This window comes from Taudactylus pleione, unplaced genomic scaffold, assembly GCF_031769625.1.
Source record: "Taudactylus pleione unplaced genomic scaffold, aTauple2 ptg000571l, whole genome shotgun sequence".
NCBI classification, from domain to species: Eukaryota; Metazoa; Chordata; class Amphibia; order Anura; family Myobatrachidae; genus Taudactylus; species Taudactylus pleione.
Window position 1 is genome coordinate 787,275 of NW_028284973.1, and position 26,771 is coordinate 814,045.

The window sequence follows — 26,771 nt, forward strand, 5'->3', positions numbered from 1 at the left end:
ACACAACAATTTTGTTACCAACGATTATCTGTCAGATTGTTTAAAGTGTAATGAACGATTTTTTGAATTTTTTTTTTGATTTTTGTAACTTCCCTTAATGAAAATCGTTCAGTTGGTCAGTCAGAATAAACTGCAAACGGGAACGCGCATGATCGATAATCGTTCATCGTTATAACTCAGAAACTGAACGATGTTTTTCAACGATTGAATGATAACAACGTTGTTATAATTAAATCGTTCAAAACAATTGTTACGTGTGTATGCACCTATACTCATGAAGTTCATCAGGACACATTGAGTTCTACATGGTGCCCACCAAATAGGCTGTGGAGTCCCTGAAATTTTGGTTTAAGAAGGGAAGGGAATATGGAATCCCCCCCCAAAATACGTACCTCACAAAACAGATATTGGCCTAATATGATTGAAGAGATTTATTATGAAGGAAGATGAGCCAATCCTGAGCTTAGGTCACAATACACTGATGAAATGTTCAAATAAACTCTCATCTGCTTGGAGGACAAAGGGCCTGATTCAGCACGGATCACACGGCTGCTTTTTGCACGCACCCGCTCGCTGCGAAAATATGCCAATGAATGCAATCGCATGGCAACCACATCACTATACCGAGACGCCCATCACTGTATAAACTATAAAGCCGCCCACTTCCCATGACATGCATCCGCAAGTCAGCAAAATCATCAGTAACATCGGAACCATTCACACAGTTGTGGCTGACCTGACCCTACTGCACAAACTGCTAAACTTTCTGTCGCCAATTGCAATCGCAGGGGCTTAATTATGCACGCCCCTGTAATGGCGTTCAAACGCACAGGCACGCCTGCGTTCCGCCAAACACTCCCCCTCTCTACCCCCAAACAGTAAACAGTCACTTCCTGTCAATCACTATGAGATGGGACTGCATACTCGCTGCGATCGCACCGGCCGGTTCGCGCACTGCGATGCATGCGCAGAGCACAAACAGCGACCGGCTGCGTGCGAACCAACCTGAATAAGGCCCTAAATTCAATAGATGGTAGGCAAGAGTCTGTATCAAGTAGGGCTTCCAACACCTGACAGAAGTAACACCTCCAGTCATAGTAAAGACTTGTTATGTGAAACAAGCTATAATGTTGCACAGTTGCAGAGATTTGTGACAGAAAATGAGCCCAGGCTGGTGTCAGATCAAAAAGTTGCATATAACTGAGGGCCTAATTCAGACCCGCTCGCAAGCTGGTCGATGTTGCCCAAGTGCGCATGCACACAACGGAGGCAGCTCCGTCGTGAGCATGCGCGAGACACGAACAACGACGGGCAAGCCGTCGTTATGGGTCTCGCACCAAATGGGGCGTGCTGTTGATGGTGATTGACAGCATGCCCCCTTTGGTGGGCGTGCTGGGGGCGTGGCTGCCCAGACGGAGGCTTTCCCATGGGAACGCCTACCGTCTGGGGCCGGCCCCACTGACATCACAAGTGTGATGTCAGCTCTGATAGAGCCAAAAGCACTCCAGGGCTTGCGGCAGCGAGACCCTACCGCAAGGTCTCGTCGCAAGCCCGATGGTCGCGATGGGTCTCGCTACCGCAAGCCCTGGAGTGATTTTGGCTCTATCAGAGCCAAAATCACTCCCACTGACATCACTATGTCAGTGGGGCCGGCCCCAGACGGTAGGCGTTCCCATGGAAACGCCTCCGTATGGCAGCCACACCCCCGGCACGCCCACCAAAGGGGGCGTGCTGTCAATCACCATCGACAGCATGCCCCCTTTGGTGCGAGACCCGGAGTGACAGCTTGGCTGTCGCTATCCGGGTCTCGCGCATGCGCATGACGGAGCTCCCTCTGTCGTGCGCATGCGCATTTGGGTATCATCGACCTGCTTGCGAGCGGGTCTGAATGAGACCCAGAATCCGTTCTTTGGTAAGAAGTAAGCCTGGAGGTATAGTCTTTCTAGATGCTCCAGGGGGAACAGGAAAAACATTCCTCCTAAATCTAATCTTGGCCAAAGTTCGTAGCCAAAAGCAGATTGCAATTGCAGTTGCCTCAACATTGTTTTACTTATTATTGAGGTAACAGTGTCCACATACTCTATATAAATGCATAGATAGGTTCTTTTCAGGGCTAAAACCATGTCCGCAAACAGTGGAGTCCTTTTCAGGATCAATGGAATGGGGTTATAGGCGAGGACGGGATACAGTCAGTATCTTGGCGGCCGCGATGCCGGCGCTTATATTACCGGCACCGGAATCACGACACCTCTCACAATCCCGGCATCGGCATCCCGAATGCCGGGAGACCGAAGGTATCCATGACCAGGTCTGAGAAGGTTATCAGGCCACACGGGTGCAATATCTCACGCTGCCAGGGTGCATGATCTCTGCAGGGTGCCCCCAATGACCTAGACTCTCTGTGCGCCAGGGGCCGACATTGCATTGTATGTTCTTTTGTGTAAGGAGTTTTTGCAGTTTTGTATTAATGACGTATATTAATATGTATATATATTACATGCCCTATTTCCCTTTCCTTCCTCCTCAGCTTCTGCTCGTCAGGTGACATTTCCTCTCTCACCGTCTGCGCCAGCAGTTACCCCTCCGCGGCGGCTTTCTGCTTCCTGGAAGAGCTGATCTGGGAGTTTTCCTCATCCTACAACAGCAGTGCTATAGCCCTGGTATCCCGGCCCTATGCCTTCCTGGAGTTTGGTAAGCTTCTCACTGTATAGAATCTACCTTCCGCTGCTTCACATCCAACACTAGAACAGACGCTGCATACAGCAGGAGGCTTAGAGAGCAGGTAAAGCCAGTATGACGGAGTTGAAAAATACACATGAAGTAATTGTTCATTCTTAAGTAAATACTGTATGTCCACCGTGCTCTCAGTTACTCCTCTGCAGCAGGCTGCTATGTTAGGGGGAAGAGCTTCCCTGACAGAGCAGACACAGAATGACTGACAGCTGTGCACACTTGTTCTGTAGAATTGCACTGGCTGCTTTGGGCCTGATTCACTGCGGACGGCGATATAGCGTACGCACACGCTTCAGTGCGATTGGAAGCTAATCTACTGCCATCGCAATGCCGCCGCAGCACTACATACGCACAATATACTTACAAACACACACAGCATACATACAGTTGCCGGGCTACTGCTGCTGCTGGGTGGCCGTGATGATCCTGCCTCTTTCTCAGTGCCGTAACTAGACATTCTGGTGCCCTGTGCGTGAAAGAGTATCGGTACCCACCCCCTCTTCCCCCGTCAGTTTTCACCAATTAATATTAACATTAAACAAATATAAAGGGGATATATAGAGTTAATTTACAAAGAAAGATCTGTATTTCATATTACTATATCCCAGCCTCCTCCCCTCCCAGGACTTTCCAGATGCAGATGCACAGCACCCACCTGGCCAATTGGACCACACTGGCAATGTCTGTGCAGCTATAGTTTTATTTTATAACCATGGTGCCATCAAACTGCCCCCCCCCTTTCCCTGGGACTCCTATGTCTAACACACATACACCCCAAACACTCTCCCCCCTCCTTCCTCCCCAGGACTTCAAACAGCTCCTCGATCCCTTGTATGCACTGTAGCTGTTGAGTCACTGGAGAGCCATCATGATGTTTCTCCTTAAAAGCCAGTGCACCATGCGGGAGCCGGGGGAGGCGGAGCTCACAGTCTCACAGAAGGGTTGTGGATAGATCCCCTTCCTTAGATGTACCTACTGAAGGGAACTTTACACAACCCTTACAGCAGTCAGGACAGCCGGGTGAGCCTCTGATATACATCGTAGCGGGCACCCAGCAAATAGAAATTGCAGCAGCAGCCGGGTTCGCTCCCAGAGCATTCTCCGCTCTGTGCTGCCACCCTGCTTACGGCCCGAGACTAGACTGTCTAGGTCTCTGATAAAAAAAAAATTGGTTGGGAAGTGGGGGTTTCTGGGTACTCAGAAAGCCGCCCCTTCATGTGCTAGTGTAGTCTGAATTGCCTCCGCACATTACAGAATACATTGTTGTTGGGTAATAGGTACATGGGCACATCATTTATAATCAGGTACAGGCTTCAACCGTCTCAGACCATGCCTTGTGTGCAGGGGCGTATCTATAATGGTTGCAGGGTGTGCGGTGCACACGGGCCCCTGGGTCCAGTACCCATATTATCTAATACTTACGTCTCCGGGTCCCACGTTGGGTGTCTCAGCCCTTCACAAAACGCCGGAAAATGCCGACCAGCGTTTCGCGCATACGCAGTGAGGAAATCACCTGGAAAATGGCAGCCACGCCATTTCCCCGGTGACCTACACATGTGCAGTAGACTCCGGGCACACTCTAGTGCCCAGAGTCTACTGATGCTGTAGTCGGCGGTCAGACGCGACAGTCTGCTGCCGGCCGCCGAGGAGAGAGGGAGGGGCCCCGGATGGGGAATCAACACAGGCCCCCTCCTCTCTTAATACACCCTTGCTTATGTGTATTTATTGGTTGGCACTGAGGTCAGAGCAGTGCTCGATCAACTATCGGGCTGCAGCCCAGGGCACCAGGACTTGTGGGGGCGCCACACAGTTGGCAGCTGGGGAATAACATGAAGACCTAATTCATACCATAGGGCAGGCCTGGCTAACCTGGGGCTCTCCAGCTGTTGTGAAACTACAAGTCCCAGCATGCCCTGCCACAGTTTTAACATTTCGTAATAGCAAAACCGTGGCAGGGCTTGCTGGGACTTGTAGTTTCACAACAGCTGGAGAGCCTCAGGTTGGCCAGGCCTGCCATAGGGTATGTAGGGGGAGTTGTCATACACACATTTAACTAGAAAAGTGTATTTACAATATTTTAACCAGAATTGAGAATAAAATCCAGCCTGTATGATGCAGGAACTAAGGACAGATACTCTGGCGATGCTCCCCTAGAGTTGGTGTGGATAAATAACTCAAAGGAAGAAAAAGATAAACTCTCTTTGTGAGGGCACTACTTATTATTGTCTGCTAAAATTCCATTTTATTATAAATCAATAAACCTTAAACAGTACTAAGACTTACCAACACAGAAACAGTAGACTCCAAATGAATCCTCCTTTTATACATTTTCCTTCCTTTGACTAAGTAATTCCATGTTGGCGGTGGCCGCAGAGCTTCTCTAAAGAAGATTTTAGTTATCCAGCCATCAAAAGGCAATTTTGAGGGAAGTTATTTCTTGTAAATGTGTTTATTTAAAGAGTCATACAAGTCAATGATACACAAATAAACAAATAGCAAATTAAATAAGTTTCAACCAATAACAATAGCATAATAGGCATGTAAGTACAAAAATAAAAAAGTCACATGGGAATAAAAGGCTCAGATAACTTAATATGTGTTTCTATGCTTCTTTGATCGCCAATGCAGCAGGGGATGTCATACACCTCCTGCCGCATTTGCATAATAGCAAGAACGGAATTCCATAAGCTGCCTGCGTGCATACATCATATATCTATAGCCTGCGTGCATACATCATATCTATAGCCTGCGTGCATACATCATATCTATAGCCTGCGTGCATACATCATATCTATAGCCTGCGTGCATACATCATATATCTATAGCCTGCGTGCATACATCATATATCTATAGCCTGAGTGCATACATCATATATCTATAGCCTGCGTGCATACATCATATCTATAGCCTGCGTGCAGCTTTGCAATTGCGATCCTTGCTGAATCACGCCCAGCGTCTGCTAATCTATTGTACTTTGTTATTTGGCCATGGAAGTGCTACCGACTGTATATAATTGCACAACATTTGGTAGTTTAGTCTGGAGCCTTCAGGATGTGTTCATACAATACCAAGGAGAAAAGACATCTGCAGTAATCCCAATAAAGCGACAGTCTGGAAATGGTTATAAGGACATTTCCAGTATTTTACAGTGATACAAATGATAATCAAATGGACAGTCTCCCAGTAGTGGGTATCCCAGAAAATTCACCCAAATATCAGACTACATAGATCTCTAACAACTCGCACAGATCCTTATAGCAACATCCAGGAATCTACAGGCCCCTGTCAACATCGTAAATGTCATTTTGGACAAGTATGGCTGTGATAGATGGTTAGTCAGGGGGTGGGGTACCTGATTCCAGCCCTGATAATGCCGGCGGTTAAAATCCCGGCAGCCTAATCCAGACGGTGGATATCTCGAAGCCTGCAGGTAAGTATTCTAACCCTAACTCACCTTTTCCGCAGCCTAATCCTAACCATACCAAAACCTTAACCCTATTAATTCCCCTAGTGCCTAACTCCTGACCCTAAACCTAACCCGAATACTCGCCATTAGGATGGCAGCCATCGGGATTCTGGAGCCAGGATTCTGACTGCTGACTTCTGTATGTTTTTGGAATGTGGGAGGAACCCAGAGTACCCGGAGGAAACCCATGCAATTACAGGGAGACTATACAAACTCCACACAGTTAGGGCTGTTTTGGGTATTTATCCCAAGAGCTCAGTGTTGTGAGGCAGTAACAATAACTTGGGCAGGTTATCTCATTCCTCTAATGCAGCTTTCAGTATATTACATGGCAAATATATCTCTGGGTATAACCAGTGATATACTTGGATGAGTCACAGAGTATCTGAGCAAACTGCAGTCCCTGGGCCAAATGTAATCGCCTCTGGATAGCTGAAAATACAGATATTTCCGTGATTTAGCCGTGAGATTTAAAGTGGAAATTTTTTTATTTTTAAAAGGCAAAACCAACCTGCCTGTTTTCAGCAAGGTAATGGGGCAGCGTGCATTCGGCAGTGGGATGTTTATAAGTGAAGTATAATCACTTGTATTTACCTCGGTAATTCACCAATGTTGGTGTATATAGTAACACACAGTCTCAGGTTTTCTTGCTTTTTGTCAAAATCCATCTTGTCCATCTATTGTCTCTCTGATCCAGACAGTGTCATTCAGCGGGTGAAGCACAATTTCAACTTTGTCGACAGCCCCCCGATCCGCCTGGATCCCAGCCCCCCTCCCGTCTTTGTGAAGCTGGAAGATGTGGCAGAATTAAATGGCATCGCAAATGGTCACACGGTCGCACATGTGCGCTCAGGTAAAGTGATGGAGCATGTTAGTGCCCTGCGTGTTATTTACAGAGAGGGGACTCATCGGAATACCAGGAGTGGGCGGTTTAAGAATAAATCCTGAACCTCCCCTCGTTACTCCTCCCACATCCAGTCCTGGCTCCTCCCATTTTCAGTCACAACTACTTTGGGCCCCAGTGGCAAACGCAGGATTTCTAGAGGGGGGGTTTCTAAATGCTTGATTTTAGAGTGAGTGTGGCCATTTCATGAAGAGGGCAGAATTAGTACTTGACTAGCTTTAAAACGCGTTGTACAAAGTGTATTGTGTCATAATGCCAGCATATACAGGGCCAGGGATCACAGTAAGCCTTCCCGCCTGAGCTGAATGTTTTTATTTTTGATGTGGGCATCATTCCAGACTATTGGAGCAAGTTCCGGAGCCTGGAGGAGCAGCGGAAGAACCTAGCACTGCCCTGGACATATATGTACATATTGGGCTTTATAGCAGTGCATCTCTAACAGTGCATGATTTCCAGATCTCCTAGTTGGTGCACAGGTTATTTGTTACTGGCTGATACATGTTAAAAGATCCACAGGTGGTGCTAATTATTTCATTTGTGATACTGAGAAGGGGAAGCAGTCGGGAAGCCGACAGACGGAATCCCGACCGCCGGCTTCTCGACTGTCTAATCCCGGCAAGGGCTAAATGACAGGCGTCAAAATCCCAATGCCTGTCATTTTACCTATGCTGGGAGCCGGACACCCGACTTACCGATCGAAGGTAAGACGGGTGCCGTCCGCAAACAGCCATGGGGGGGGAGGGGTAGGTTAGGGTGCCTAACACCCCCCCCCCCGGAGGTTAGGGTCAGGCTAGGGGAAGGGGGGTGTTAGGGTTAGGCACCCCCGGGGGGAGGTCAGGGTTATGCACCCGGAATGGGTATGATTCCCGTCAGCGGCAGCCCGACAGGAGCAGAGTGCGACGCAGCGGGAGCCCGACAGCGCTGGAAATCCCGATCGTGGATAGGTAAGTATCCACTAACCTAACCCTCCTTAGGGGTGCCTAACCCTAACTTCCCCCCCAAGTGCCTAACCCTAATCCCCCCTGTAAGTGCCTAACCCTAACCACCCCCTAGGCACCCGGGGGGGTGCCTAACACTAAGTCCCCCCCTGGGGGTGCCTAACCCTCCCTCCCCCTAGCCTAACCCTCCCGGGGGGGTGCCTAACCCTAAGTCCCCCCCGGGAGCCCTAAACCTAACCCTCCCCCCCGCGGCTGTCCGCTCGCGTCGCCCGGCATCACTACGATCGTGATGCCGGGCGCCGGTCTCCCGGCGTCGGGGAAATGCGGGCGTCTACATCTAGACGCCCGGCATTTCACCCATGCCGGGATAAGACAGTCGGGAAGCCGGCTGCCGGTATATAGGCAGTCGGCTTCCCGATTGCTTCCCATGCACCCCGCCCGGGAGACTTGGGTTTACGCAGCAGGGAAGGGGGGGTTAGGTTTAGGCACTGGGGGGAAGGTTAGGTTTAAGCACCCCTAAGGGAGGGTTAGGGTTTGGGGGGGAGGTTAGGTTAGTTTATACTTACCTTAGTACAGTCAGCATCATACCGCACCCCTGAGAAGAACATGCAGCACTAGTAAAATTCTATTATAGTACTATTTGTACTGTGGTCATGGTGTGTGCTGGGGAGGGGGGTTTCCAGGCAGCCGGAAACCCCTCTGCATTTGCCTGTGGACCCTACACCCCCACATCCCAATCACCAGACAATGGACGCTCTCCAGTCAGATTGGTCACACACTCTCATTATGTGATTTGAAGCAAATGGAACAGGATTTATAGCACAAAGGTGGAGCTGGATGTCCCCTACACATACTTACCAGCAGCAGTGTACGTGGGCATGATTTAAAATCACCAATTAACAGCACAAAGCTGGGAATGAAGCTTCAGCCGCAGTGATGTCAGGGATTTCAGGTGACCTGATGAACCTTCGTTCAGCCTATAAAATGGCTGCCTCCACTGGGTGAAGCATTTCTGTACATTCATAAAGTAGCCATTGCAAACAACAACTTTTGATCGTTCATTGCAGAAACCACTGTTGAATACCCACATTTAATTGGCAGATGTATTATTCTGCCTATAAATTCAGTAGAAAATGGGACATCATGCGTAGTGTTATCATCAGACCCCTTGAATTGGTAGTCTGTATAATGGCTGCCTTCCTTGTGACAGGTTTACGTTAATGGTTATATTATATTGACCTGACCTTGATTATAGCTAGTTAGTGTAGAATGTTCTGTGTCTTAGACCATGAAGATCTTTTCCGTGACTCTCTGTTACTTGTCCTTAGCACCTAGTTACAGAATGGCCCCTGTGACCGCGCTGGGCATCCTGTCACTGACGCTTAACATCATGTGCAGCGCTCTGAGCCTCATCCGCGGAGTCCACCTGGCCGAGTACTCGTTCCAGGTAACCTCTGTCTTACGCTGACATTATCATCTTACTACTTCTAGAACGCTTTCACTGAACTTGTCATGTGGTTTAGTGAATCGGGTGATGCAGGCTGTATGAATATATCAATTATCCAAACTCAAGACCAAAGGCTCATTTGTCCAAGGGTCTAGGGTCCAAATGGGAAAATATACAATTGATCGGCCACTTGGGACAAGCGGCTGCATCACTACTGACATTACAGGGACCGTTTGTATGCCTGTGCAGATGGGCCGTATTTTATGGGATTATTGAAAAACATTGTGGCTTCCTTTGGGGTATCCATGCTGTGATATTGGCCCATCTGCCTGTTATTGGCTGCAATAGCTTAGTGTGTGGCCAGCATTACACCATATAAGAGTGATGAATTGGACATTCCTAGCTTTTTGCAGTTTGTTGTGAGGACAAGAAATGCTAACAGTACTAGTATTTGATCACTAGAGGGAGCCACATATATATTAGTCCAGTGGTTCCCAAACTTTTTTGAATCACAGTGCCCTAGTGCATCAGAATTGTTTTCACGGCACCCCTAAGCCAAACCTTTGTTATTGAGAAATTCAGAATAAAAAGTAGTAAAGTGAAGTAGATTGCTTGCCTGTCATCCTTAGGTTCAGTTATATAGTATTGAACAGGTTTGCGCTTCTATTTGTCCACATATTTACATTATAATGACCATCAATTTGATTTAGTACTGGACCACCAACCTAAGGCACCCCTGCAAGTGTCCCGGGGCACCTCAGGGTGCCTCGGCGCACAGTTTGGGAACCATTGTATTAGTCTTAGCCACCAACACAGTTTATAACAACATAAATGGACTCCGTAGAAATATGCTTTGTTTTAGATGCATCAGTTTTGTTTTATAGGAAACACCATTTTGTAGACTTATTAATGAGAACTAATCGGCCTACAAAACTCACACTAAAGACCTTCCATATGAATTTACAAAATGGCAGCCTTCACTTCCTGTAGATGGGTGACCTTTACAATTAACTTCAATATAATGTGATTGGCTGCCGCTCTGATATCCCTTGTACATAGACGGTACAGAGAAAACTATATTGTAACAAAACAAATAAGAAATCTGTTCATCACAGAACAGCGCAGCTCATAAAATACACCGTATAGGAAATTGCCCCACTTAGAGGCTGCACAAACGTGAAACTTGAGCAAGGGGCAAACGCAGAATAAATTATTCACTATATAGTACAAAGCTGCTGAAGCTTCTTATAACCCTGCGCTGATCCCTATTTTGACAATTTTTGGGCTAGGCACACTGCAGCATCAATGTCCATAAATTATTTTAAGCGCCCCCACACAAATTCTACCTTGTTTTTTTGGGCAGGAGAGATCCGCCCACACAGGGTAGAAATACTGAGTTTGGCCACACCTAAGGGCTGCTTTGCGGAGAGAGCTCAGGTGAGGGCTAACGAGACAGACCTACAGTCAGGCTGCATGTGCAGTCAGTCCAGGGAGGACTGGCAGGTACAGAGCCCAGTATGCCTGGAGGCCATTGGGGGCCAGAGGGCTTGAGTCCAGACCTACAGCAGGCAGGAAAAACTCTAAAGACTGTATACATTGAAACTGCTAGGCTGCAGGCTGGGGAGGCCAGAGCCTATACCTGGAGGAGACAGGGAAGGCCACCAAGAAAGACTGTGTATGTTACTTTGCTGGAAGCAGATTTTGAGACTGCAAGCAGGTCAGGAGCCTGAACGTGAGCAGGCCGAAGCCTGTGAGAATATCTGTCAGGACTGGGACTTTAACGCTGAGAGACTGTGTTTGCAGATTAGGTGCACCATTATAGTCAGGGGTCAAGAAGTGAGTTAGATACTCTAAAAAGGGGCTAGGCGTTTATTATTTTGTGTTAATTTGTGTTGCACCAAATTTATGCTGCTTTAGCACCTAATCACTGTACCACTGACGCCCATCTACCGAGCTAATTACCCCAAGTCATCACAAAATAAATGTATTTATAATTTATTGTGAGACCACAGGGAAATTAGCTTGGTAGAGAGGTCAGTGGTGCAGTGAGTAGGTGCATAATAAAAGATCCATATGCAGCTTTTCAGGCTAAAATGAAAATATATGGTGCTTTACTGTCAGGATTTCTGGAACAAAATAATAAACAGCCTTGCCCCCATGCAGGGCACTACCTCACCGCTTGAACCCTGACTACAGTGGGCATCTAGTCTGCAAATGTAACACAGTCTCATTCCTTTAGTTCTGCCTCTCACAGGTAAAGATACTGGCCTCCTGGCCTTCACACAGTCTCTCTTGTGATCCTCCCTGCCTCCGATACGGACACTGACACACTGGGCTCTGCATGAAGAACACCGCAAAGGACAGCTCTTTCGGTAAGAGCTGTCCTTTGCAAATGAGGGACTTCCGGGTCTATGACCCAGTATATATATCTCTCTCCCTCTCCCTTTTTTTCTTCTGGCGTCAACATGAATAGATTTAGTTTTGACGTTACATGCAAAAGGGCCACGTAAAGTTGTCCTTGAGAAAAACAGTCTCCAGCCTTGTTAGGTGTCTGTCCCTCTGTCATGCCAAAGCAGACTCTTACCGGGAATTAGACTCTTTTGAAATTAAAGAGTCGTTTTTCACATATATGAAATAGAAACGGTAAGAAAAGGGATAAACTGAAATTTAGTATCGGTAAACAGGGCTCACATCAATATTTCTGGAGAAGCCGGATAGTACATATCAATCTCTACATGGTATAAAATAAAGTCCATCGTATTTGTGAGGTATGAGGTATGAACAAATGCAATGACAGAGGCACAAATTGTCTCGGTGATGTCACATCACTGTAACCACCCAGTGGCTGTATCTGCTCCATACCTGGGTATATATTATATACCTACAGTGAGTAAGTATACAGCACTCACAGGCTACTTTCTTTCTTCTGTTTACAGGACGGATATGAAAATGCAGGAAGAGTTTTGGCTTTTCTCTCTGCCTTCGCTGCAAACATATTACAGGTCAGTCATAGGACAACTACCACCAGGAGAAGGGGAAATTCATATATCGGTTATCGCGATAATATGTGCTATTCAGGATAATCCTGACTTTGCACTGCTGCTATGTGAAAACATAAAGTGTGATGGAGTATTACCTTCACCCTCCAATAGAAACGGCAAAAGACACCAGCCCTCTTTCCCTTCTCTATTGCGTAATGACACAGGACACATAGAGCCTGACTCAGGGGTGCACATAGTGTTCATGCAGCATGCGCTCAGCCTGCACGTACATTCCACATTGCACTACGCATGTGTCCCGATGGTAAACTCTCTGAGCAGTGGCGTCTTTAGAGAGGAGGGGGTCCATGTGCATCCCCCCTGTCACGGGCCCCCTCCTCTCACTTCGGGGCCGACTGACGCGGCTTGCGTGGACTATTGCAGAAGTAATAGACCCTGGGCACTAGAGTGTACCTGGAGTCTATTGCGCAGATCACAGGGGGAATTACCATAGGCCACGCCTCCTAAGTAACATTTGAAGGCTGGCACGCCTCCAAATAACGTCAGGCTGGGGGTAAGCCCAGCACTCCGTCACTATCTGGGCTTCACCCAGTCCTCTCCCGGCACTGAATGGATGCCGCGCGCAGCATCCATTCAGCTACTCCGGCCCATGGGTGGAACAGCGGGGTAGTACTGTCCCGCTGAAATCGGGATGTTGGGGAGGGGTGCAGCCTCTGTTCGACCGCACTGGACGAACACCCCGGCCCTGAGTAATAGCGTGTACCTCTGACCAGGCCCATAATGTCACTGCTCCCAGGAAGCGGACGGGACAGAAAGCGAGTTAGGATCTTTTAGATACTATGAAACTGTGGATTGATTTATTGTTTTTACACCAGAATTGTGTATTAATTAGTTATCAAAGATAATGGTTGTCTTTTTCACTGCGCATAAAAGACTGCAGCCCGTGATAAACTCAAAGGACACCTTACAATTTCCTTAATACAAATACAAGAAATTTTAGAGTCTCACAATGGCGCTGTCCATAAAGAGATTAGTTCATAAAGACTTCGGTTGTACCCTAAAAACACAAAAATGTTCTTCTTGCTGTGTTAGGATCAACTCTCTTATCTCCAAGATTCTTTTATACCTCCCAAGAAAAGAGAGAAAACAGAGGATAGTGTAATACTGTGGTGATTATAAAGTCCAATTTTTTAGACAAAAGGGTCACTCACATTTTAGTAGATGGATCAAGTCTTTCACAATTTCTTATTGAAGTATGACCAGTGGATTCCTGATAGATCCTTGCGTCACTATTGGATCATCAGCTCCCATATATTGAGAGAAAATAATATAGTGCAATATTGTTTGACAACAAACAACAAAAAAAATTATTTCTAGATGCACACTCACATTTAGGTTAAAAATATACAGCATATAGCATCACCAAGTCGATGCAAACATATAGGCGTAACACCAACACTGCCACTGGGGTGTAGAGTAGGGGTTTCCGGACACCAACAGACTCACCACCACAGTTCCAAAGGTCTCAGTTAAGATGTTGATCTCCACCAGCTTAACGCGTTTCGGACGCTTAGGTCCTTCATCAGAAGCATGGTGGTACGCTCTGTCATAAGGGCTTAAATACCTTTGTTAATTAAAAATCCTCCCCTTCCTTTCACCATTTTCCCGCCGTTTTATTTGAACATACCAAAATGTAATGCAAGGGGGATCCAGGTTGTGGTGCACATTTAGTACACCGCTTCCTGTTAATGTGATCCACTAGAGCATGGTTTGTCAGCGCAGGAGGAGTATGACTCTTCACTTCCTGTGCTGACAAACCATGCTCTAGTGGATCACATTAACAGGAAGCGGTGTACTAAATGTGCACCACAACCTGGATCCCTCTTGCATTACATTTTGGTATGTTCAAATAAAACGGCGGGAAAATGGTGAAAGGAAGGGGAGGATTTTTAATTAACAAAGGTATTTAAGCCCTTATGACAGAGCGTACCACCATGCTTCTGATGAAGGACCTAAGCATCCGAAACGCGTTAAGCTGGTGGAAATCAACATCTTAACTGAGACCTTTGGAACTGTGGTGGTGAGTCTGTTGGTGTCCGGAAACCCCTACTCTACACCCCAGTGGCAGTGTTGGTGTTACGCCTATATGTTTGCATCGACTTGGTGATGCTATATGCTGTATATTTTTTACCTAAATGTGAGTGTGCATCTAGAAATAATTTTTTGGTTGTTTGTTGTCAAACAATATTGCACTATATTATTTTCTCTCAATATATGGGAGCTGATGATCCAAAAGTGACGCAAGGATCTATCAGGAATCCACTGGTCATACTTCAATAAGAAATTGTGAAAGACTTGATCCATCTACTAAAATGTGAGTGACCCTTTTGTCTAAAAAATTGGACTTTATAATCACCACAGTATTACACTATCTTCTGTTTTCTCTCTTTTCTTGGGAGGTATAAAAGAATCTTGGAGATAAGAGAGTTGATCCTAACACAGCAAGAAGAACATTTTTGTGTTTTTAGGGTACAACCGAAGTCTTTATGAACTAATCTCTTTATGGACAGCGCCATTGTGAGACTCTAAAATTTCTTAATTAGATATCAGAAAAAAAACCAGTCTCCCTCCCTCAGTGGGTAATAGTGCTTCTCTCTGTATAATAGGCGGGGGAGGAAAGGGCGCTTCTCTCTGTATAATAGGCAGGGGAGGAAAGGGCGCTTCTCTCTGTATAATAGGCAGGGGAGGAAAGGGCGCTTCTCTCTGTATAATAGGCAGGGGAGGAAAGGGCGCTTCTCTCTGTATAATAGGCAGGGGAGGAAAGGGCGCTTCTCTCTGTATAATAGGCAGGGGAGGAAAGGGCGCTTCTCTCTGTATAATAGGCAGGGGAGGAAAGGGCGCTTCTCTCTGTATAATAGGCAGGGGAGGAAAGGGCGCTTCTCTCTGTATAATAGGCAGGGGAGGAAAGGGCGCTTCTCTCTGTATAATAGGCAGGGGAGGAAAGGGCGCTTCTCTCTGTATAATAGGCAGGGGAGGAAAGGGCGCTTCTCTCTGTATAATAGGCAGGGGAGGAAAGGGCGCTTCTCTCTGTATAATAGGCAGGGGAGGAAAGGGCGCTTCTCTCTGTATAATAGGCAGGGGAGGAAAGGGCGCTTCTCTCTGTATAATAGGCAGGGGAGGAAAGGGCGCTTCTCTCTGTATAATAGGCAGGGGAGGAAAGGGCGCTTCTCTCTGTATAATAGGCAGCGGAGGAAACTGCGCTTCTCTCTGTATAATAGGCAGGGGAGGAAAGGGCCATTCTCTCTGTATAATAGGCAGGGGAGGAAAGGGCGCTTCTCTCTGTATAATAGGCGGGGGAGGAAAGGGCGCTTCTCTCTGTATAATAGGCGGGGGAGGAAAGGGCGCTTCTCTCTGTATAATAGGCAGGGGAGGAAAGGGCGCTTCTCTCTGTATAATAGGCAGGGGAGGAAAGGGCGCTTCTCTCTGTATAATAGGCAGGGGAGGAAAGGGCGCTTCTCTCTGTATAATAGGCAGGGGAGGAAAGGGCGCTTCTCTCTGTATAATAGGCAGGGGAGGAAAGGGCGCTTCTCTCTGTATAATAGGCAGGGGAGGAAAGGGCGCTTCTCTCTGTATAATAGGCGGGGGAGGAAAGGGCGCTTCTCTCTGTATAATAGGCGGGGGAGGAAAGGGCGCTTCTCTCTGTATAATAGGCGGGGGAGGAAAGGGCGCTTCTCTCTGTAGAATAGGCGGGGGAGGAAAGGGCGCTTCTCTCTGTAGAATAGGCGGGGGAGGAAAGGGCGCTTCTCTCTGTAGAATAGGCGGGGGAGGAAAGGGAGCTTCTCTCTGTAGAATAGGCGGGGGAGGAAAGGGCGCTTCTCTCGGTAGAGTAGGCGGGGGAGGAAAGGGCGCTTCTCTCTGTAGAGTAGGCGGGGGAGGAAAGTGCGCTTCTCTCTGTAGAATAGGCGGGGGAGGAAAGGGCGCTTCTCTCTGTAGAATAGGCGGGGGAGGAAAGGGCGCTTCTCTCTGTATAATAGGCGGGGGAGGAAAGGGCGCTTCTCTCTGTAGAATAGGCGGGGAGGAAAGGGCGCTTCTCTCTGTAGAATAGGCAGGGGAGGAAAGGGCGCTTCTCTCTGTAGAATAGGCGGGGGAGGAAAGGGCATTTCTCTCTGTATAATAGGCGGGGGAGGAAAGGGCGCTTCTCTCTGTATAATAGGCGGGGGAGGAAAGGGCCATTCTCTCTGTATAATAGGCAGGGGAGGAAAGAGCAGGACATATAGGAGCATGAGAAGAATAAAAAAAAAAAAATGATTTTGTGATCTCTTAGTACATTGATTACTGGTACATACTGTATTTGTATTGCAGTAACAGACTGGGACGGGTGTATATAAATGTGCCAGTTTCACATATTATTATCTACATTTCAGGGAGGAGTAACAAAAGTTAACATTTCATTCTAAGTTACTGTATTGTGGTAAATAAAACTGAGATGAAGCCAACACATAAGGATTATTTTAACATGTATATTCAATTGTTAAAGAATAATTAATATGTGTTTTACAGCTTTTACTGGAGTTCCTTTTTACATACATTTTCTTTGCCATTACAAAGACACCAGTGCGACTATACAAAACACAGAGGGGAAATATAAGGAAACGATAGTAAATTCCAGCTAAAATGTAGGTGTACATTATTGCCACCGTATGAGCAGAGGATGGTCCCCGATCTGGCAGGTCCCCAGGACTCTGCAAATGGGCCAGCAAAGCGACCTGCATCCTATATAATAACAGTGATTGCAGAGATGTCAGTTCATATACAGTATTTACTAAACACAGCCACGCCAAGGCGTCTCTGCTTTTGGTGGTCCTAATCCTACATGATAATAGCACCCACTTTGGGTCATACATTTACTGTATGCATTTCCTTGTGCTACATGATAATAGCACATACATTTATATATTTCAAAATTGAGAGTTAACTCACCTGGAGGCACCTGAGTCACACAGACAAATTAGTTGTCGATGCCCCTCCCCCGACGTGGATGGGATGTTCACGGGGAGGAGCATCAATAGTATGAGGGATAAGATTGCGCCTGTTGTATCACTTAAGTTTCTGGCGGAATTGCTGGGCTGGAGGAACTTAGGGCCCGATTCAGCTGCGCAAACATATGCTAATGCCTGCAGGAGGCATCTGGAGGAATTAGGCGCCGGCATCTCAGATCCAATGCCCGCACCCAAAGACGCAGGATCGGATCAACATCGCAACTATTGGCCATATGAGTAAGCCTAAGCTTGCTGTGTTTTAAGCCTAAGCTTACTCAGAATGGCCACCTCCTGCCTGCTTGCGAGGCAAGTAAACCCCTTTCAGACCAACGACCTGGAAAATACACAGGTCTGTCAACCCATGAATTTCACGGATCTCAGTCCCCGACCCTGGTACAGAGCAGAGTTGTTTACCAAGGACTTCGACCCGGGTCGTTTGCATTCACACATAGCAAAACCCTGCATCAATGCGTGTTCATGTGCAAAAACCCAGGTGTGAAAGGGGTGTTATTTATGTGAGATAATCCTATCGCAATGCAGTAATTTGGGGTGTAGTCTGGGGACGGTGGTATACAGGGTGTATTTGGGTGTGTGAATAAATACAGAGGCTGTACATAACATACTCTAAGGTTTATACTAGGCACAATTAAGAAAAATAACAATTTTTAAGGTGAGAGTGCTTCTAAGCATAGATTGCCCTGCATGCAGCTTCAGTGTATGCCGCACCTGCTTACAACTCCCATAATTATTACAGATTGGGATCATTGTTATCTCCCAATTCAGCATCAGGAGATAATAGATTTGACAACACAACAGTTGTATTAGATTGTATATGTGGATTCTTACACCTGATCCTGTTTCTTTCAGTGTTACCTGTATCTCTTCTACTGCCCAGCACGGACCCTGAAAGCCTCCGCTCTCTTCTTACTGATCTGCCTGTGTAACATGTACCTGGATGGACTGCGCAACCTGTGGCAGATTCTCTTCCATGTCTCGGTAGCATTTCTCTCGGCACAGCAGATTGCGGCGAGGAAGCCACTGGCCAGACACAGTGACTGTGGGGTGTGAGGACAGGCCGGCATCACTGTTGCTCGTTCATTATTTTTTATCTTATACATTACAATACAGAAAAAAGACAGATGGTGGATTAATTCAAACATCTGCTCAGCCACTTGCATAAGTGTTATGTAGGTTACAGGAGCTGTGGTAGGATAAGTGCTGTTTACAAGCATTATGTCTGTGACCAGGGGCGAGGGATAGGCAGAAGAGGCAGCTGCCTTAGGCGCATAAAAGATTTAGGCCTCAGGTCTGAAGTGAAATGCAGTATTTGTTTTCCTGCTTCAGAGTATTAGGAAGAAAACGGTGTCTGTGACCACCTGTAATTAGGATAATTTCCAGCTTTTCCACAGCTTCCTAGATTCAGGTAACGCCATCAGTACTCACAGTGTAGAACTATAAGTCCCACAGCATTGCAGCGACTATGCGTTTGGATGGGTGGAGGCTAGACGGATTCCTGGGTTGGTACATAAATAACTGGGTTGCCTGGGTTGGTACAAATATAACTGGGTTGGTACAAAAATAAGCCGTAGTGAACAATACTTAGCGCTATGTGGAAAAATGTTTCCTTATATTCCCTGGTGCATTTGCAGACATGTGGTCTCTTCCATAACATATGGCTAAAACAAATGAATACAATACTACTGTGTATCATCCAAATACAGTTGCACTCACATAAAATGGACCAATTTCAGCCATAAAATATATACAGGCAATCCAAATTCTATTCCACCAAAACCGCAAATGTGATAAAAGACAGCACTATATGGATTATAGGCACGCCCGTCCCGGAAACCCCCGTCCCAGGTCCTGATGAAGCAGTCTCTCTATAGATGGTTCCCTGGTGGTGCTCTCACGAATCATCCGGACGTGTTTTGTGTTTCTTCTTTATAAGTGTATATGACAGTTGCTGTTTCTCTTATTCTCCTATGTATCCTATGAAAACCTTCTGAGAAAAAAACAACAATAAGATCATTTTTCCACATAGCGCTAACGTATTTTTCACTGCTGTTTAGTTTTGAATCAGTATTGTTTTGGAGAATTAGGTGTATCTTTTCTATCTTTTGTCTATGGGGCTGATTCGGTAGCAGACGGAATTGCAAAGCTGCACGCAAGCCGCTCTGCAATTCCGTCCTTGCAAACATACAGATGCAGCAAGAGCTGCCTGACAGCCCCTGCTGCGTTTGTGAACCCAGCATTGCGACCGAAGTCGCAGGCCGGGATAACCATCGCGACCATTGGCCAGCTAAGTAGGCTGGCTGGCTTGTGAGGCCATGAAACTGTGTCCGTGGACGCAGTCCCAGGCCTTGCCGCTCCCAGAAAACATGGCCGACACGCCTCCGTTTACGGGAATGCCAGTCGTCCCCGCACCGCCCCTTAAATGGCTCTGCCTGTTAATCAGGCAGAGACATAGCAGGGGCTGTGTGCAATCACGCATGAGCTGCACATGAGCAGAACGGGTCTTGCACACGCGCAGATTCCCGATAATCTGGAATCTGCGTTCAGCATTGTACTAGCGTGCAATGCTGAATTAGCCCCTATATTTGCAATTATTGCAGAGTATGCACCTTATATACAGCAGCCAGCAGTGACTTCTGTGGAGTTTTGAGTACAAAAAAAATACACTTATATATGAAAGGTAAACAAGGTAGCAGTTACAGGTGGGCCAGTTTATGGGATGGGATGTGGCCACCTTCTTGTGGGTGTGGTTACAACACAGCAGAGGCGTGGTCACAGACTGCAGTGGTTAGTGCATATGGCACTTGCTTACCAGGACTCTGTCACGTAGAGCGGCTGTGAGCGAAACACATGTTGTAACGGTGAGCATACCTCGCAGTCGGGACTAACACCTACACTCTCTGGAAGGTCCCCCAGAATCAGGCCAGTGGGCAGCTTTGAGTATACACTGACTGCTGGAGTAAGTACATGGAGATGAGCAGCGACTCTGCAGGAATAGAGATGTTGTGGAGGGAGAACAAGAGGGGAGACCGCACATGGGGGGCTGCAAGGTGGCCTTAGGCTGTACAATATGGAAGAACCTCCAAGTACACAGCAAAAGTGTCACTGGAAATTGTATTTATATGTATAATATAATACAGCTGTGTACACCCTGGCTCTATTCCATATTACATCTATTACTCAAGCAGTAACTTTGTAATACTCATATATATTTAGAAAGTCCGGCCATTTACAGATCACCCAACTACAGTATATGACTAATGGTGTCTTTAGACTTTAGGGGGGAAGCAGTTATTCTTTACTCTCCTCACTTCCTGCATTCAACCTTCCATTGTGGTGCACAGGAAATGAGGGTGTCATGGAACCACCAAAACAATCTATGAGCTTTCATTTTTGCCATTTGAAATGGTTGCACATAGTGATAAAGGCAGCAGTACACACAGGGGGCAATCACTTTGTTTTACCTAAAAGCACAAAGTATTAGAATTGGAAATTCTTAAAAATAAAAAAATGTGTGTAAAATTTTCTATTTTTTTTTTTTATAAAATGTCTCCAGAGAAACAAAACCTGTTGGTGAAATGCGTTGTGAGATGTCTGTATTTGTCCGGTATTTATTTAGCATGCACTGTATATTGCTTATTTTTGCTCATTTCCAGCTTGGCATGTGTCATTGTTTATTATACTCCCCAGGGGTTCCTCTGCTTTTATAATAATGTACTAGAAGATCACTGTGTGTTGCAGATAAAGGGGAGGAATTTTTTAAATTAAATAAATTATTTTTTTATTATCACCCGTAGTTTATTTGATATGTACAAAGTTTGTGCTGTTCTCTCTAGTACCCTTGCAGAATTGACCCTGTACTGTAAAACATTGTCATCTGAATGATTATGGCGTGCTCGGCGGGAAGATGCTGCAGATGTGCTATTCATTTGAATTTACTACCAGGGCGGGCAACCTATGAAAATAAGTTGGCCAGAAAGGAAAGAACAGTTATGGGTGGTAGGTAAGCGTTTCACAATCTCACAGTTATTGTGTCAGACCCTCAGAGAGGGGAGAAAAACCCCTGAGAGAGGGGAAACTAGTGAAGCCTTTACAGTGGACGGCTCTCATACTTTCTGCATACCTGCATACCTCCTAATAACGGGACATTACTTCTGTGGCTATTAGTGGCATCCCAGAATTTGGAGAACTGCCTATCACCATCAGCGGCAGAGCTGTCTTTTTATCAGTGGAGAAGCGACAGACCACATGAAGTCGCAGCATTCAGATCTGCATTAATAAGAGACATCTCAAGGGAACGTGAAGAAGGAGTATTTATTTGGTCACTGAAGAAAATTGACTATAAAACATTGGAACTTTGGGGGACAGTATCCATCGTTGGATGGCATTTTAATACAAGGTCGCATTATTGTGTTTTGTCCTAGAAGGAGCGCAATTTCCATTTGTAAATTTTTTTCCTCAGATGACATCTACCGTAAACGTCTTCCACTTCAATTACTGGAAAGGGGAGGAGTTTGGTGGGATAATTATTATAATAATGTCAGTTGCAGCTGTGATAGAGAGAGGTTTACTGCGCCAGCATTAGGACTGGAATAGTCCTGCTCTCATCATCAGCATACTCAATGTGCGTCGGCATACTTATGGTGCGGCGTCCTACTCCTCATGCAGGGTCCTACTCCTCATGTAGCATCGTACTCCCCATGCCCTGCATTCTGGACAGAATGGGACCTTGCAGTACAGGAGCAAGCATGACCAGCAACTAAAGCTAAACTCAACTGCCCTGACCCGTTCCTCCCCAGCCTACACCTGACTTTCATCCCCTGCATGCTTGTCTTTCTAACCAACGGCATAGGCAAATGAAGGGGGGGGGGTTCCGGTTGCCTGGAAACCCCCCTCCCTAGCCCACATCATGATACCCACAATTGAAATAGCATATAATACAAAAGTAGGCCCTCAATGTTACAAATTAAATTATTAACTCGACCTGTTGATCTTTTAAAATATGTCAGTTCGTAATGAATATACTTGTGCACCAACTAAGAGATCTGGAAAACATGCACTGTTAGGGGTGCACTCATATAAACCATATATAGGATCAATTATTAATACTGTATAATAATACACTATCCAGTACATAAGGAGACCAATCTGTACATATATGTCCAGGGCAGTACAAGGTTCTTTTGCTGCCCCTCCAGATTCCCGAACTTGCTCAAATGATCTGCAATGGAGCTCACATCTGAAATAAAGACAGGATGGCCACATACTGTATAATGGCTTACTGTTATTGCTGGTCCTGTATATGTCAGAATTATTATATACTGTACACTACTGTAAACTGTACTTCGTATGCCATATATTATAGCTGGTTAAGTGCTGATTATGCCCTTTTCGGGGTCTCTCCACACTACTTGCTTTAAAATCAAGCATTTATAAACCCCCCTCTAGAAATCCTGCATTTGCCACTGAACGGTCTGACTTCTCCCTGAACCTCTCCCCCCGCCCTAAAACACAGACGCCCTCATTCAAAGGCGGTCGGAGGATGCAAGCGGTCGCTCAGAAACTGGGCGGCCGCTTGCATCCTGACCGGCCGCCTCTGTTTCGGTCATTAGGCTGTTGGTTTACACCCACAGCTCTAACGACCGCTAGGGTGATGGTCGCGATGGTCATAGACCATCGAGACCATCGGGGCTTACGACGAGACCCTAGGGTAGGGTCTCACTTCTGGCTCTCCGGGGCTTACGACAAGTTCCCACGGGAACGCCTCCGTTTGGGCTGCCACCCCCCTGGCCCGCCTTCCAAACGGGGCGAGCTGTCAATCAACATCGACAGCTCGCCCCCTTTGGAAAGAGACCCGCTACAACCGGCGCTGTCGGTCGTAGCGAGTCTCACGCATGCGCACGAAGGAGCCGGCTCCCTCATACGCATGCACACTGGACAAACACCGCCTCTGAATGAAGCCCAGAGTCTCTTTCGCTCCCTTTGTTTTCCCCCTTTATCACCGATTTTGTATTTGCACTTGTATCCATCTGCCCCTGCCCATCTGTGTCTCTGCTCCCACCCATATATGTCACTGCCCATACCCATTGGTGCTTCTGCCCCTATCCATATATGTCACTGCCCATACCCATGGGTGCCTCTGCTCCAGTTTGGTATTTGTGTGTATCCCTGTCAGTGTGGCTGACGCACGCTTGTCGCTGCTGCTTTAAGGATGCAGGTGCGGCTACAGCCCACACATTTCACAAAGACAGAAAAAAAAAGAAGAATATTTTTATTGTTTGTGGAGCGCACTTTGAGGGTTACACCACCCTTTAACAGACAGACGCACGCTTGTCGCTGCTGCTTTAAGGATGCAGGTGCGGCTACAGCCCACACATTTCACAAAGACAGAAAAAAAAGAAGAATATTTTTATTGTTTGTGGAGCGCACTTTGAGGGTTACACCACCCTTTAACAGACAGACGCACGCTTGTCGCTGCTGCTTTGAGGATGCAAGTGCGGCTACAGCCCACACAATTCACAAAGACAGAAAAAAAAAGAAGAATTTTTTTATTGTTTGTGGAGCGCACTTTGAGGGTTACACCACCCTTTAACAGACAGACGCACGCTTGTTGCTGCTGCTTTAAGGATGCAGGTGGAATCTAGACGGGATTTGGAACCGGGGACACACTACCTCCATCAATTGTCTAAATCCCACTGCACTAATGGCGGATACCGGACGCACATCTAACACCAACATAGCAGTCAAGGCCTCAGTTATACGTTTTGCTTCAGGATGACTGCTGTCGTACTTCATCCTCATCGCTAGGGACTGTTGGAGGGTCAATTGTTTAGTAAAAGTAGTGGTGTTCATACCTCCTCTCTGGGATGATGAACAACTCCCAGCAGAAGCAACAGCACTAGGAGGAAGTGGTTCTTGATCTTTCCCTATTTTATTTTTATCGGAGAAAGTTTGGTCCTCCATTTATGTTATATTGATATATACGTGCAGCTAAGGCGCACACAAACACAGAAAATATTTTTTTTATTTTTGCTGGAGAGTAGTGCACTTTGTGGGTTACACCACCCTTTAAGAAATGAGCCAGCCGGCTCTTTACTTATGGGATACAGGCGCACGCTTGGCGCTGCTCCTTTGTTGATGCACGTGCAGCCCCAGTACACACAATTCACAAACACAGAAAATATTTCTTTTTTTGGTTTGGAGTGTACTTTGGGGGTTACAGCACCCTTTAACGGTCAAGCCAGCCGGCCCTTTACTTATGACACAGGCGCACGCTTGGCACTACTTTGTTGATGTACGTGCGGCTACTGCGCACACAATTCACAAACACAGAAAATATATATTTTTTTGGTTTGGACTGGAGTGTACTTTGGGGGTTACAGCACCCTTTAACGGTCAAGCCAGCCAGCCCTTTACTTATGACAAAGGCGCACGCTTGGCACTACTTTGTTGATGCACGTGCGGTTACTGCGCACACAATTCACAAACACAGAAAATATTATTTTTTTTTGGTTTGGACTGGAGTGTACTTTGGGGGTTACAGCACCCTTTAACGGTCAAGCCAGCCGGCCCTTTACTTATGACACAGGCGCACGCTTGGCACTACTTTGTTGCTGCACGTGCGGCTACTGCGCACACAATTCACAAACACAGAAAAAATATTATTTTTTTAGCACTTGGGGGGAGCACCCCTGATGGACAGAGCACCCCCTGGACAACACTACAGCACCCCTTTAGGACTGGGACACTGCACAGGACTTTGGAGTGGACACAGCCCCTATGGAGAACTGACTGCACAACACAGTCCAGCCAGCCCCTATGGACTTTGAAGTAGTGGACACAGCCCCTATGGACAACAGCAGCACAGCACAACACTACACTGCACTACACTACACTACACAGTCCAGCCAGCCCCTATGGACTTTGAAGTAGTAGACACAGCCCCTATGGACAACAGCAGAGCAGCACAGCACAGCACAACACTACTCTGCACTACACTACACTACACTACACTACACAGCCCAGCCAGCCCTAACTCCCACCCTCCCTCTTCACTGTCCACAGCCTAGTGAGAAAATGGCGCCGACGCGGGTACCTTATATAGGATCCAAAACCCGCGAGACCCGGAAGGCGGGATGATGACGTTTTGCCTCGATTTCAGATCCGAGTCAGGCGGGAAAAGTCGAGCCTGACTCGGATCTGCCTCGGATCGGGGAGGCTCGGGGGGGTTCGGATTTCAGAAATCCGAACCCGCTCACCCCTAATTCAGAGATGCTCTTTTGCATACCACTGGTGTAACGCATGGCTATGTAAGTTACTGCCACCCTCCTGTCAGCATATACCAGTCTGGCCTGTCTCATCTGACCTCTCATTAACAAAGCATTTTCACTCACAGAACTGCAGCTCACTGGAAGTTTTTGTGCGCCATTCAGTGGCTTCACTGGGGTTTGGTGTTACCCAATGTGCCAAACAGACTGCCTCGTGGTGCACCCCTATTTCGTCACTCTGGGGGGCATGCCCAGCACTCCTGGAGATGCCGGGCTGCCTCCAGAGACTCCTGCACTCCTGCCGGTTCCTCCTCAGTGACCGGGAGCCTGGTGCTGCACAATAACATCACAGTCTCGGTCACTGAGGAGGAGCCTCATTTTGGTGTCACCCCCTCGGATGGTGACACCTGGTGCACTCTGCACCTCCCTAGTGACGCCACTGGCAGTGGCGTCCCTCCCCGCGGTGTCACCTTGTGCGGGGAGGGAAGCTAAGCGCGCGCCAGAAAGGGAAGTGGCCTCGCGGCCCGAACCCCAGTGGTCCCGTTCTTGCTACTTGAGGGGGGGTGCAGGAGGTGCCTTGTTGCAGTCCCGGCTCCCTTACAATGTCAGTGCTGCACTTAATATAACAGTGCAGCACTCTGCTCCTGTCACTGAAGGGGAGTCTGCACCTTGGTGTCACCCCTCGTCGGGTGACACCCGGGTGTGGGTCACACCCCCCTTGTGACGCCACTGGCCACTGGCACCATTACCTGTGGTCTCTAGGTACTGTCTGTTATGCATTAAGTCCTAGGAGATCAGCAATTGCTGAGATACACCAGACTCGCCTACTCTCTTAGAATGGCCGGAAGGCTCCGGAATCTCGTGGAGATGCCCGCATCTGCCTGATGCCTCCCACTTCCCGAGAGAAGTGGGCTGTCCAGGAGGCTGATGATGCAATTCATCAATTCATGCTGAATCTGGTCA

At 47.1% G+C, this 26,771-nt stretch overlaps 1 protein-coding gene across 4 annotated transcripts in view; it reads left to right on the forward strand.

Annotated features, from left to right (window-relative positions):
- The window catches only part of SEC22C (SEC22 homolog C, vesicle trafficking protein), a 36,610-nt gene extending 15,279 nt beyond the window's left edge, over positions 1-21,331 (forward strand). For all 4 annotated transcript variants that reach the window (XM_088453087.1, XM_088453088.1, XM_088453086.1 and 1 more), the window contains 5 exons: positions 2,528-2,691; positions 6,897-7,052; positions 9,370-9,488; positions 12,425-12,490; positions 18,394-21,331. In XM_088453087.1, coding sequence (XP_088309213.1) covers positions 2,528-2,691; positions 6,897-7,052; positions 9,370-9,488; positions 12,425-12,490; positions 18,394-18,594 — 706 coding nt within the window. In that variant the 3' untranslated portion in view covers positions 18,595-21,331. The remainder of the gene's footprint in view (positions 1-2,527; positions 2,692-6,896; positions 7,053-9,369; positions 9,489-12,424; positions 12,491-18,393) is intronic.
- Positions 21,332-26,771: the final 5,440 nt, after the last annotated feature.